The sequence below is a fragment of the Anas acuta genome, chromosome 13, assembly GCF_963932015.1.
Source record: "Anas acuta chromosome 13, bAnaAcu1.1, whole genome shotgun sequence".
In the NCBI taxonomy this organism is placed as follows: Eukaryota; Metazoa; Chordata; class Aves; order Anseriformes; family Anatidae; genus Anas; species Anas acuta.
In genome coordinates, this window is record NC_088991.1 from 2,594,599 (window position 1) to 2,608,461 (window position 13,863).

At 43.6% G+C, this 13,863-nt stretch overlaps 1 protein-coding gene across 2 annotated transcripts; it reads right to left on the reverse strand.

The window, feature by feature from the left end:
- Positions 1 to 246: 246 nt before the first annotated feature.
- Positions 247 to 6,254, reverse strand: ZBTB33 (zinc finger and BTB domain containing 33). Of its 2 annotated transcripts, XR_011101245.1 has the most exons (3): positions 5,996 to 6,254; positions 1,614 to 4,801; positions 247 to 1,569 (listed from the first exon to the last, which is right to left on the reverse strand). XR_011101245.1 is itself a non-coding variant. In XM_068697634.1 (2 exons), the coding sequence occupies exon 2, from the start codon at positions 4,797 to 4,799 to the stop codon at positions 2,760 to 2,762; it is 2,040 nt and encodes a 679-aa protein (XP_068553735.1). In that variant the 5' UTR covers positions 4,800 to 4,801; positions 5,996 to 6,254; the 3' UTR covers positions 247 to 2,759. The 2 variants fall into 2 exon arrangements, 1 of the variants encoding a protein (XP_068553735.1); XM_068697634.1 differs by having other exon boundaries at positions 247 to 4,801.
- Between the last annotated feature and the right edge of the window lie 7,609 nt (positions 6,255 to 13,863).

Consider the following 13,863-nt stretch of genomic DNA (forward strand, 5'->3'; position numbering starts at 1 on the left):
AAGCGTATATAACAAAATTCTGCTTAAAATATACAGAAGAGTGTTTCAGCTAAAATGCTTTCTTGTAAAGTGCTTAATCAAAGGAAAAACAAATAAAACCTCAAATAAAAATAACAAAAACAACCTCTAGGAAGGGTTCCTGCTATTGTCATAGACCTGGAGAAGAATGGTATGAACTATTAGCCATCAACCACGTCAGATTGCAGAAGCTGATTTGTGATTGAAATGAAACATGCTACACATCTCTGGAATTAAACTTTTTATTTTTTGCCATAGAAAGCTCTAAGAACTAATACCAAGTATTGATTAATGAAAAGTGGAACACAACTTTAAAAAGTATGTTAAAGAAAGACTATACAAGTATATACAGATCTGGCAAAAATTATTGATTTTTCACATGGAACAGTTCATAGGTAACAGGTGTAGAACTCAATGTTCAATGTATATAGTTGTCAGCTTCTGCATCTTTTTCTAAGCTGCATGCCTTAACAGTACAAAATAAATAAGCAGGTGATTTTTTTGTTTTTTATTTTATTCGTATACTGGAATGCTATAGGATGAATCTCCAAAGAAACCATACAGTGAGGATGTAACCACCATCATTACATTTTGCAGCAGATCTGTTAATGTTTTTATACGTGTATAAATGACTGTGAGGTTTTCTAGCACTCTGTTGAAATTGTTAATTTTTATATAAATGCTTTTTCAGATTCCAACTTTTTCACTCATTACCCCAAAGCCAATTTCTTAATATTTACATAAGGTTTTTCATTAAGTTAAAGTGGAAGTTAAATGTTTAAAAACAAATGAACAAATATAAGTGCAATAGCCAGAAATCTAAATATAAAAGCTTATGGCCCCATAAAGTTTAAAGAGGAAGGATCTAACATGTTTCCAAATGAATAAATATTGGAAGTAAAATTAAAAAATGCTCTACGTGACCTCTGGACTTTGGATATCAAAAATCACTTCCAAGGAAAACTGAAGAACCTGAGACACATGCAAGCACGAGTCTTCTAGCAAAAATACAGTTACAAAGCCCTAATTTTCCAGTTTTCCTCCAAAGAGAGACCTTCAGTAGGCACAGTTTAATTTAAGGTTTAAATATATCAGCAGCAAATATTGATAGCCATTATTTTTTATCACTGAACGCACACTTTTCAGTGTATCCTTAATTCTCCGTGTGTCATGTCAATAAGAAAATGATCACATTTTTATGACCAAAAGTTCATGAAATTTCTACACAGCATGCAGCCAGCTACGTCAAGCAATCAATACTTACTCCTTATGAGGATTACATGTGGCTGCTGCAATACCATCTCAGACTACATCCAACCTGTAACATTTGAAAGCATATCCTGTTATACTCAAAGGCATTCGCAACATGATCTGGGAAATAAACACGTATATAATTTTTGGCCTACAAAACAGAAGCATTGAGTATTACACAAAAAACGTAAACATTCTCTTTCTCCCATCGTTATACATTTCTGGTACCCTTTTTTATAGCTCCAGTTGTATTTGAACCATTTATCAGTTAAATATCTTTATGTCAGGAATACCGGATGCCTAAAATCTTTGAAGGTTGTAGGACCAAAACGCTTCTCTGAAACAGGAGAAGAAAAACTTTTAGCTGTAATTTAAGCAATGAAAGTTTACAATAACTAACTAGCACTATGCAAAACAACCTTGCTCAGTCAGTCATCACTAGAATTTCTGTGCAGTTTTCATATTACCATTTACAGAAATTCAAGAAGTCACTAAATCTGATGTGCTAAACTACAGTAAACAGTTGTTTTCCTCAGATCTACTGTTTTCTGTTCAGGTTGGGCTTCTTGGATCATCTCCTAGGAGTCATAAAATGTACCAAGTGCAAGGAGAAAAAAAGGGGCAATATAACAAACCTGAAACTGAAAACAGATAACAACTAGGCAGCTGTAGAGGAATTACACCGTGGACTATGAGGGATGAGGGGTATTTTTTGATTGTTGGTTCATCATTTTTACATGGTTACACTAATTCTATAAGTGGGAAAAAAATAAAAAAAATGTTTTTAATTTAAAAATTTTTAAATTTTTAAATTTTTAAAATTAAAAATCTAGCCAAATAGACATACAAGATCCTCTGCAGTCTCAGTGCTAAGCTGACGCAGCACTTGGGTTATTTCTCAGTTTTAAGAAGCAAATTTCAAAGCCTTCAGATAGCAAAAAAAAAAAAAACAAAACCAAAAAAACTCTGGACCCTTGCAGTAATGCATTGCTCAGAAAAATAAAATGAGTTGTGGGATTATTTTTTTAAATGGTTCCACATTCAAGAGACTATGATGAATACTTTTACTGTTTTCTTGGTTAATGTTTAAACACAGTTCAGCATTGAAGTTCTACCATGAAAGAAAGGGTTTACATAAGAAGTGTGGGTATAGGAAATACATCAATTACTTTAGAAATTACTTTAGATCTCTAGTTCTTTAGAACAAACTGTACCTTTTTCAAGCTACGAATCCCCACGATTTGATCAAAATTAACATACTAGCAAACACTGCTAGCTCCTTGAAAATGTCTTAATCTGTATTCAAGTAAACTTTCCAATGAATTGCTTTCAGCTACTAATGATCCATCTAAGTGCTACCATTTGGTGACTTGGTAGAACAAGTTAACTTGTTTTCACTTTAACAATTTGTTCTGCAATTATTTTAACAGTTCATTTAAAACAGCTGCAGTGTTTCTGCACTGAAGCCCTTTTCCAGCTTTTCATGCATTTCAGTAAGATTCTGGTATTACAAACTCAAATTCAGTGCTACCCTCTGATTGATTTTGTTTAAAAATTGCTTCGTTTCCCTGTGGAATGAAAATATCATCCCAGGTCATTTGTTTGGCTGGAGGATTCGATGTTGTTCCTTCAGTGCCCTCCTTTCCTGTGTCAACACGATAAACAATTCCATTCTCATTTAATACTGGTATGCTGCTTGAACGATCCGTAATGTACGCATACTGTCTGATCTGCAAAGACCTGCAAGGATGCAATCGGTAAAGCTTGGTGTCTCCAGAAGGGTCTTGGCTATGAACTGATCTTATGTGCGAGGCCATGATTTGGTAGTTGATGAAAGACTTGCCACATGTCAAGCACTGGTACCTCCGCTCGCCAGTGTGGTGGATTTCATGCTTCGTACGGTATTCTGCGAGAGGGAAAACCTTGTCACAGTATCGGCATGGATACTTCTTCTCCCAGGAATGAACGTTAAAATGTCTCCGTAAACTCGTCAGACACACGTATGATCTCTTACATACAATGCAGATGTAGTAGACCCTTCCATCCACTATCAGCTCGTAGTGGTCATCATGCTTAACTTTCATGCGTTTCCTGCCTGGAGAATCATCACCAGATGTTTTGGGTGTTTCATCACGCTTGGCTTCTCCTTCTTCGGGATCATCCTTTACAGGAATGACTATGTCATAGGTGTCCTCACCAATGTTTGCATAGACCTTACAGCCTGTGGATAAGCCTTCTATTTCAGTGGCTGTATCTAACGTTATGATTTTCTGCCCTTCCACCACATGTTTTGGTGCAATGCCTGCACTGAATTCCCTATTGTTTCCAGTAAGGACATCTGAGATTTTTATTTTAAATTCTCCAGGCTTAGAAGATGGCTCTTGTGAAAACGTAACAACCTGTTTTTTCTGTACACCTGATCCTTCAGAGGCTGCAGTCTTGGATGCAGCAGGCTGCTGAACCAAAGAGCTACTGCTGACTGAACCAGGACTAGAGGAGCTAATGACATCGTCGTCATCTTCAACCACCTCTTCTACATCATCAACAGCAGTTGTTTCCGTTTCAGCTGAGGAACTGTTGTTAGATGGCTTCTGGTTCTCCTCAACCAAATTAATCGTAGGGGTCACATGTGTTTGATTTGAGGAGCTAACAGTGGGTGATGCATTCACTGGAGGCCGATTCAGCAAAATAATCTCAGGTGTCAAATGCTGTGGTGTTGCAGAGACAAGGGATTCTGCACTTGATTGTATTTGTTTTGGATTCAGCTGGTTAGCAGAGGAAGAGAGTTTTTGAGTTGCTGTGGGGCTAGTCAATAGTGGGGAGCCACCACTGCCACATGATTTTTGGTCAGACACTCCAGCTGCATTTGAGCAAGGTTGGTTGTGGGTTGCAGCACTAGTATCTTTAGTACATTCTTTTGGGGGAACGAGCTCAGAGCAAAAAATGACATCATCATCATCATCTGAGTCGCTCACTGTTATTTTTGCAGTCTCATATGATATTCCATGCAGGGAAAACGATTCAGTTATAACCGGCATCCCCCCCAGTACATCCCCACTCTCTTGCCTGATTGCAGGTACTTGTGTTTCAGCATCCTTTTGAGTGGGGCTAGAAGTTGAAGTTTCTGAAGCAGCATCTTTCACCTCGTTTGACGTGCTTTTTCCTTCAGAAGGAGGTACGCACAGATCGGCTATGAATTTAACACCCAACAGTTGCCCTGATTTAATCAATTCGTCAAGTAAGTCAGATCGGACAGAGATTATTTTGGAACTATACATATAGTTAAGTATTTCTGCAAAGATTTCGGCTCTTACAAAGCTCAGTTCAACTACTTGCCCTGCCACTGAGAAAAGCTGGTGAAAGTATGTGCTTGAGGCAGAAAGAATGTTTCTGTGAGCTCGAAATTTCCGGTCCTCCACAATGACAGTAACATCACAAAAAAGTCCATGGCCACGTTGTTCATTCAAAGACTGAAGGAGCGCGTTAGAATACTGCGTGTCTGTTGCAGAGATCAGTTTTTCCCCCTCCATTCCTACAAAGAGAAAGCAAGAGGTATCAAATAAGCAAAACCACGGATTTCTGGCTTTGTGTGATGGTGTCACACATTTACAGTTTAATAATTTTGAAAAAACAAATCTCAATATGCATAAGCTTAGTGAAGGGCCTAGAGGGGAAGACATATGAGGAGCAGCTGAGGGTACTGGGTCTGTTCAGCCTGGAGAAGAGGAGGCTGAGGGGGGACCTCATCGTGGTCTACAACTTCCTCGCGAGGGGTAGTGGAGAGGCAGGTGACCTATTCTCTGTAAACACCAGTGATAGGACCTGCAGGAACAGTATTAAGCTGAGGCAGGGGAAGTTTAGGCTGGACATCAGGAAGAGGTTCTTCACCAAGAGGAACAGGTTCCCCAGGGAAGCAGTCACTGCACCAAGCCTGTCTGAATTTATGCAGCGATTGGACTGTGCACTTAGGCACATGGTCTACATGTAAAATTTTGGGTAGACCTGTGCAGTGCCAGGAGTTGGACTTGATCCTTATGGTCCCTTCCAACTCAGGATATTCTATGATTATATGATAAGCTTAATGCTACACCACTCTGCATTTTTTTTTTTAATCTGTCCCTTTTCCTCCCATGCAAGGTATGTGCAGAACTGAATACACCCTCTGTTCTCATCTCCTAAAGAGTAAAAAAAAGAAATGATGGTCTAATTCAATGGCAAATAGGGTAAGTTTGAAAACCAGGATGCTGTATGACGGTTTCTCAAAGGGTCTGAGCGTTAACAGAGGTTTGTTTTCCGTTGTGGAATATTTCCACAAGTATTTAGGAGAGGCTCGGCAGCGCGTTTATTTTAGGGGCCGGCCACCAGGACCTGTGCACGCCTGCCCCAGCGCCGCTGGAAACGCTGCGGGTACCTCCCTTCCCTGCCCAGGAAGAGAAACAGCCCCGCTCCCCGGGCATCCGCGGGGCCGTTCCGGGGCGGCGAGGCAGCAAAAGGGGGAGCGCGGCGCTCCGACGGGGCCGGGCAGCCCGCGGGAGAAGCTCCCCGGGCGCGGCTGGAAGCGGAGCCAGCGCCCGGAGGCTCCCAGGGGCGGCGGGCCGCGCTGACAGGCGGCGGGCCCGAGCCCAGGCCCGCAGCTCCGGAGCGGCCTGGCCCTGCACGGGGTAGCGGCGGCGGGGAGCAGGGGGCGGCGGGGTACGGGGACGGGGGTGACGAGGATCCACGTTACCTGCGCTCCAGCCGCCCTTTCCCTCAAGAACGGCCGCCGGCCGCCGCCGCTCCTCGGGCTCGGGCTCGGGCTCGGCTCCGCTCGTGCGCCTCCCCCGCCGCGCCGCCGCCAGGGGGCGCTGCGCCGCGCTGCCCTCCCCCGCCGGCCGCAGCGCTCCGCCCGAGCGCCCTCGGCGCCCTTCGGCTCCCTTCGGCTCCGACCCGAGCGGCCTCGGCGCCCTTCGGTTCCAACCCGAGCGGCTTCGGCACTTTCCGACTTCCCGCCCCGGGAAGCACCGCGCTCCACCGCCCTTGTGTGGCGCTGACCGACCTGACCCGGCATGGCCGCGGGGCTGACGTAGTCGGAAGGAGAAGCGGCTTCTCCAACGGAGCCTTCGGGTCTGAAAGTCTGCAGAGGCAGTTCCTGATTATTTCTGGGCTTGTCCTGAGAGTTCAGTGAAGAACAGAAAAGAGTAATCGGGAAAGATTGGCTTTCTGCCTCATAAAACCGTTCGGCTGGGTTCTCTCCTGATACAGGCTCTCAGATGAGCACAGAGTTGGAAGAAGCCCTGCTTCTGAAGCATCATCAGCTTTGAACAGCCAGGTTTTGAACCGCTTACTCTTAGGCACTGTCTCATGTAAAACATGATGGGCTAGCTGTGTGAGTCTCACCATCTCCTGGACTTTCCTAGCTTTGCTGAAACTTTTCACTGTGGCAGCTTCTTAGGTCAGATGTAAAATCTGAACTCGTCTCGCTGTGGGCAAGGCAGAGCTAATGCTTGAAAATTTTTTAAATTTTAAAAGCTGGCCAGCTCAAAAAAATTTACTGAAGCTGCCTCTCATTCCTCCTGCACTTCAATGCAGAATTTCAATGCCTTTTTTTTTTTTTTTTTGACACACACCTCTTAGGGTTTTGTTTTTCTTCCTTTTTTATTTTTAGATTAGCCTAGAATGTGACTTACATTGTGTAAATGTATGTGACTTACTTTGTGTAAAAATTTATGTAGCAACAAATTAAATGAACCATTTTTTCTAAGATATTGACAAGAAAGACATCTAGAACATTTAATTAAATGTGTTGTTCTTAGAACTGGAAATACAAGTGAGAGAAACAATGCCAATTTTTATTTTAATGCCTACCAGTGATCCAAAGAAACTCTGGGATGGAGACTCTGAAAATTACAAGTACAAATTGCAAAAAGTGATGTCTAAGTTTTGTTTGTTTGTTTGGGGGGGAGAAAACAAGAAAATACACAACCCAGCAACAAGTTTTCAGTTAAGCCCTTCAAGGAGCTCTTTTCTTTTTTAAAAAGGCAGCTTGCGGAAACAAAAAATTGTTTTAAAGACAAATCAGAGACAGAAGTATTCTGTCATAAAAAAGTGTATTTTACATTAAAATAAATTACATTGGATAAACAAGCCAATGAGTTTCCACTTGGGGACTTCAATAAAATAAAAAATTAACAGTTATCCTACCTAAGACTACTTTTAGGAACAGAAATATTCCACTGTGAAACTTCAAATTCCTGAAATGCCTGGGGGGAGGCTGGGGAGGCCTGGCTGCACCACCTGCCCTTCCAGAGGCCTCAGGGGTGCATTCGTGCGCCATGTGGACAGGTCCCTATGTTAGGCTGATTCAAAGATCGAAGCCAAAATTCCTTTAAGTGGTATATTCTTTATTGCAGCGCTGGATGCACGGGGGATCTCTCCACCTATCATGCATACCCAAAGCAGAAAGCAGTCTTGAATTTATACAATCAATCTATCAATATTCTACAAGCACCTATACATATGCATTACCTATTCCCGCCTTCCCTTGCTTCTCATGCTAATTAGCCTTTTGGCACCTTGCGCCTGCGTAGAGCCTCCCAAGAATTGTGGGCAGGGGTCTTTGGGACGTGGGCAGGGGTCTTTGGGAGGAAGACCCCGAATCTTCCTCACAGTGTACTTTTCACCTTTGGTCAGGAATCTGCTGAATTGGCATGTTTCTTAATTGCAAGAGCTGGTTGTTGCTAATTGCAAGAGCTGGTTGGCTAATTCTTCCGTTTGTTGTATCTTTATAATGAATTCCAATGTCCAGTTTTGAGATTTATAGTCCTTACATTTGTTTCTGTCTGTCTGCCGCTTCCTTATCATGAGTTCCAGTGTCTTGTTTTGAGATATACAGTCCTTGTCTGGGGTTTGTCCTTGCCTCCCCAATGCCTCCTTAATACCTCCTTAATCAGGCATCTGTCTGGAGTGTTGGTGACATGAACTCATGTACCCAGTGCTGGGAGTACATGGCGGCCTGAACTTCTTCCTAGGGAGATCCGACTTCACATACATGTACTTCGGGCAGCATGTGAGGACAGCTCGGTGCTGGGGATCACCCCAGGCTTCGGGTTCCTCCTGAGGCAGGAAGGTCCCAAGCTGTACCTCACACAGTGCAGTCAGCTGGCAAAGTTGCAGCCACTGCAACTTCCACCTGTCTCATTCAGATGACCCCACTGTCTCATTCAGATGATCCCCCAGAAGTGGCACTGTTATCCCAGCCCCTTCTACCCCTATCGCTTTTAGGGTTTCATTAGTTAATTTAACCCCTGATACTTTATAGGCCAGTAATGACCTAGCTGCCCCAGTGTATTGTGTTCTATGGTGAGGTTCAGGGGGGAGCTGCACTGGCAGCCCCTGTGAGAAAAATCCAGAAGCCTCCCCGTGGCAGATAAGGGACAATTTCATCCAGCCCCAAAGGGGCCCACTGCTGCCCAGAGCCAAGCCATGAGCAACACAGTCCATGCCTCTGTGAGAGCACATCCACGAAGACAAACAAACAAACAAACACCTGCTGCTCAACAGCAGCCTTGAGAGCAAGGAGTGAGAAACCTCCCTGCAGATATCAAAGTCAGTGCAGGAGGAGGGGGAGGAGGTGCTCCAGGCACCAGAGCCGAAGTCCCCCTGCGGCCTGTGGAGCAGGCTGCCTCCCTCCCTCCCCCCCCCCACCCCATACTTGGGAAACTGACCAAACATCACAGCAAATATACCAAAACTTCTAGACTGTTACTTAGATAATGCCTACATCCTCTTTCCCTGCTCCCTGAACTTCAGACAGCTCTGTCAGACACTACATACCACACCTTTAACACCCTCAATAACTCTTTTAACAGCTCTTTCTATCTTTCTCCAGCCTGTACTTTCACAAAAGACTCAGTCATTGGCCAACTTAATTCCATAGTTTTTTTCCCTCCAGGATGCTGAAACAACATATCAGTATACCATATTTAATCCCATTTTCCTTCTCTCCTCCTTCCTCTCCGGATATTCCTATTTGAAGTGGCCAGCCTGGCCACACTTCCCATCAAAGCCTGTCCCTGCTTGGATTCAGGGTGCAATGCAGGTAGCTTTCCTTGCCTGCCATTCCTTCATCTCTCTTCCTCTCCTTTCCATCCTGGCCCTGACTCCCCCTGAAGATTTTCTTCCTCTTTCTCCAACCCTCTTCCTCACTACCTGCTACACTGTCGATATGATTGTTTCGCTCTCTGCTTTTAATTCTCATCTCCCCTTCTGACACACACCTTCTGGGCCTCCCGCAGGAGGGCCCCCCAGTGTCTGTTCACGACATCCCTCCACCTTCTGGAGCATTTTCTGTGTATTTTGCCAGGTTTTAATCACAAAATGAACTTTCAAGAGCCCTTGGGATACCGGGTCCTCTGGATTCTTCCCCAAGTACTTTCTCATTCTGACCCCAAGTGTCTCATATGATTTCTGTGTTGCACACTATTATTATTCCAGCCAGGATCGGCAAGAGGGTATTTCTGCCCTGCTGGTATTACCCCTGGTCCTGGAGGATGAACTATTTCCCATTTTTGTATAGCAGCTCTCCTCCTGATCATTCCCATTTCTTTCCCTGTAAACAACATACTTATAGACATAATTCTACCCCCACCAAGAGTATAAGTTAGGTCATAGGAACTGGTCTAATAGTTAAGCTAGCCTGATGGGGTCCTCAATTGAAGACTTCCTCTCCTCTTAAAACTCCTAACCTCTCTGCTGGTAAGGAGGGGAGGTAGTTCACTTAAGAGGGTACACTGTTAAGTGTTAGTACTGTTGGTATCAGGGAAGGAAAAATTCTCAATATCTCTTCTACCTTGTTCTAATTCTTGCCAGAGCCTAGAGTACGCTCCTCTTCTAGGGACAGTGTTAATTACAGTCCCTGTCTCCCTTCCTGGAGCGACTTCTGCTGCCACCGGCGCAATATTAGGGCTATAGGGAGCATAACCTGGCTCCTTCTCTGAAAAAGGAATCTTATTGTTTACAGATAAATTTTTGAAATATGCCTTTGGTGTAGTGCATACACACGGGGCAATTTGGAAGGAGAGAGGACTTTTAAGCATGCAGAAGAGATACTGAAATTACTCCAAGTGGTATACCTGCCTACTAAAATTGACATTAAAGGACATCAAGCAGGGGATACTGATATTGAAAGGGGAAATAGATTGGCTGATGCAGGAGCCAAAGGGGTGGTAGAACAGGCATCTGAAAGTCAAATTTTGGCACTAGTACCAGGAACAGAAAACCAGGCATTAACAAAAGCTTGAGAAAATGAAGTAGAATATTCTAAGATGTAAACAGAAAATGTTACGTGCAGGTTTAACATAAATAAATGATGGGAAAAATGTGATACCATATTAAATTGAATGGTAACTGGAGAACATAATAAAGCATGCTGGGAAGCTGAAGTAGCGTCAAAGTTTTTAAATAGAGAATGGATAGGGCCTGATTTGGATACCACAGTAAGTCAGGTAACTCAGCAATGTGATCTTTGTCTCCAGACTAATCCCAAGAACACTCCCAAGCCAAAAATGGGCCAAATTGGAAAAGGTAATGGGCCTGGACAACAATGGCAGATTGAGTTCACCAAACTCCCAAGAAAAGGGGGGTACTGGTATTTGTTGGTATTAACTGACACCTTTTCAGGATGGCCAGAAGCATTTCCAACCAGAACAGCCAAGGCTCGGGAGGTAACTAAGATATTACTACAAGAAATAATACCATGTTTTGGAGTTCCAGCAACTATATCCTCTGACAGGGACAAAAGTGGTACAGCAAATTAGCTGCCATTTGGGTATAGACTGGCAACTTCATACCACATATTGCCCTCAGTCAAGTGGCCAAGTAGAAAAATGAACCATTTAATCAAACAGCAAATTGTGAAATTGGGACAAGAAGCAAGTTCAGTTTGGCCTCAGTCTCTTCCTTTAGCTCTTTTGCATATACCAAGGGGAAAGGAAGGACTAAGCTCCTTTGAAATCTTATATGGACAACCCTATGGAATACAAAGAGGAATATCCATGCAAGCTGGGGATAAAATTGTGACCTCCTATATGGTGGCCTTAGGTAAACAGCTCAATTAAATTGGAAAACATGTGAGTGGGACTGGGTAGAGGGCTAGATGGACCAGTGTACAATAAACAACCTGGAGACTATGCTGGAGCTGGCTTCTTGCCAGTGCTTGAATGAGGAGGTGGAACCCGGCAGGATGCCTGAAGGGTACAGCAGGAGCAGAGCAGGCATACGACCACTGTTTTGGGATGGGGATGTTCCCATGTATAATTTGACTCTGGTAAGCTCATTTCATCCCTCAGTAAGTCTGCTTTCAAAACAGGTTATTAGGGTACAGTGACACACTTTGTGATTTTTAAGGAAATATTAGCTTTGATAATAATAACATGCAATAAACCCAAATAGTCTGCAACTTCTGTGAAGTGTGGGAAAAAGCTTTGGTTTCTGCATCTTCCTGCAGTTGTGGGGACCACTGTCCTTTCTTTGCTGCACTCATACAAGGCACTAGTATTGATAAAGGCCTTTGTGAGAGGATGAAGTGGGGTGAAAAATGGTAATTTTGCCAGCTAGTGAGTTGTATTAAAACCACACAGGATAAAATGAAATTTTTAATTTCTGCAATAATGCATCATATAGAACACCTAAAGCTAGGATGCCCAAACACTTTGAAAGATAAATGACAGAAATAAAAAAATCTGCTTGCAGTGTGAGAAGCGACAAAGTGAAATAAAATTACAAAAGTGAAAGAAATTGATGTGCTAATTATGTAACTGTGGGACTACATAAGAAATGCCTGTGATAGGGGGAGTTTATGCAGTTTGTGAAGACTTTGGTATCGATTAAGAAAGGCTGAATTTATGGTGTCTTTTTAAAGAACTTCTTAATAAATTGGCCTGTTATTACATTGTTTTAGTGTTTAAAGATGTGAAAGAGCTTATATGAAAGGCTATTATAGATGCCTGAGGGGATGTATCTTAAGAAAAATAAATAAAAATAAAAATAAATAAAAATAATAATAATAAAAAAGTCACTAAGACTACACTGTTGGGTTTTATCATCGCTTTAGGACATGTATAGTCTGTGAGTTTCCTGTTTGTGATTCTGATTTGGGGTTGCTGTGTTAACAGTTCTCTGTGTTCTGGGAAGGTCTGGGCTCTGTCTGGTGAACTGGTTCTGCTGCCAACATAAAAATCTCTTTTTTTTTTTTTGGTTTAATGGCTTTTTGGAGTTGTAGAGTTCTCTTTACTTTGAACTTCTCTGTGTCTGTGAAGAGCAACTATGTAAGACATAAGAATACTTTGTTTTGCAAATATTTGTGAAGCTTAGGAGTGCAATCTGTTGTGCTTCTAAGCTGTTCTTTCTGCAAAATACTAAATAGTTGAGAAGCTTTGGCCAGCAGGGTCATTGACTGTTAAACAAGACTTAGTTTAGTTTTTGTATTGCTTTAATTACACTTCTTTACAGAAACTAGAATATATATCCCGGTGGGATACATCCATGTGTGCTAAGGGAGTTGGCAGAGGTGATCGCCGAACCACTCTCTATCATCTTTGAAAGGTCCTGGAGAACAGGAGAGGTGCCTGAAGATTGGAGGATAGCCAATGTCACTCAGGTCTTCAATAAGGGCAAGAAGGAGGATCTGGGAAACTACAGGCCAGTCAGTCTCACCTCTGTCCCTGGAAAGGTGTTAGAACAGCTTGTTCTGGATGCCATCTCCAAGCAATTGGAAGAGAAGAAGGTCATGAGGAGTAGTCAGCATGGATTCACCAAGGGCAAGTCGTGCTCGACCAACCTTGTTGCCTTCTGTGATGGCATCATCATTTGGGTAGATGTGGGGAGAGCAGTGGATGTAATCTACCTTGACTTTAGCAAGGCTTTTGATACTATCTCCCATGACATCCCGGTAGCAAAACTGAGAAAGTGTGGGATAGAGGAGTGGACAGTAAGGTGGGTTGAGAACTGGCTGACTGGCTGAGCTCAGAGGGTGGTGATCAGCAGCACAGAGTCTGGCTGGAGGCCTGTGACCAGCAGTGTTACTCAGGGGTTGGTGCTGGGTCCAGTCTTGTTCAATGACCTTGATGAGGGAATAGTGTCTGCCCTCAGCAAGTACGCCAATGACACAAAGCTGGGAGGAGTGGCTGACATGTCAGAAGGCTGTGCTGCCATTCAATGAGACCTGAACCAGCTGGAGAGATGAGTAGGAAGAAACCAAATGAGGTTTGAGAAGAGCAAGTGTGGAGTCCTGCACCTGGGAAGGAACAACCACATGCATCAGTACAGGCTGGGGGATGACCTGCTGGAGAGGAGCTCTGAGGAGAAGGACCTGGGGGTCCTGGTGGACGACAGGCTGACCATGAGCCAGCAGTGTGCCCTCATGGCCAAGAGGGCCAATGGGATCCTGGCATTCATTAAAAGGAGAGTGGCCAGCAGGTCAAGGGGGGTGATCCTTCCCCTCTGCCTGGTCAGGCCTCACCTGGAGTACTGTGTCCAGTTCTGGGCTCCCTGGTACAAAAAGACAGGGATCTCCTGGAAAGAGTCCAGTGGAGGGTCACAAAGATGATACGGGGCCTG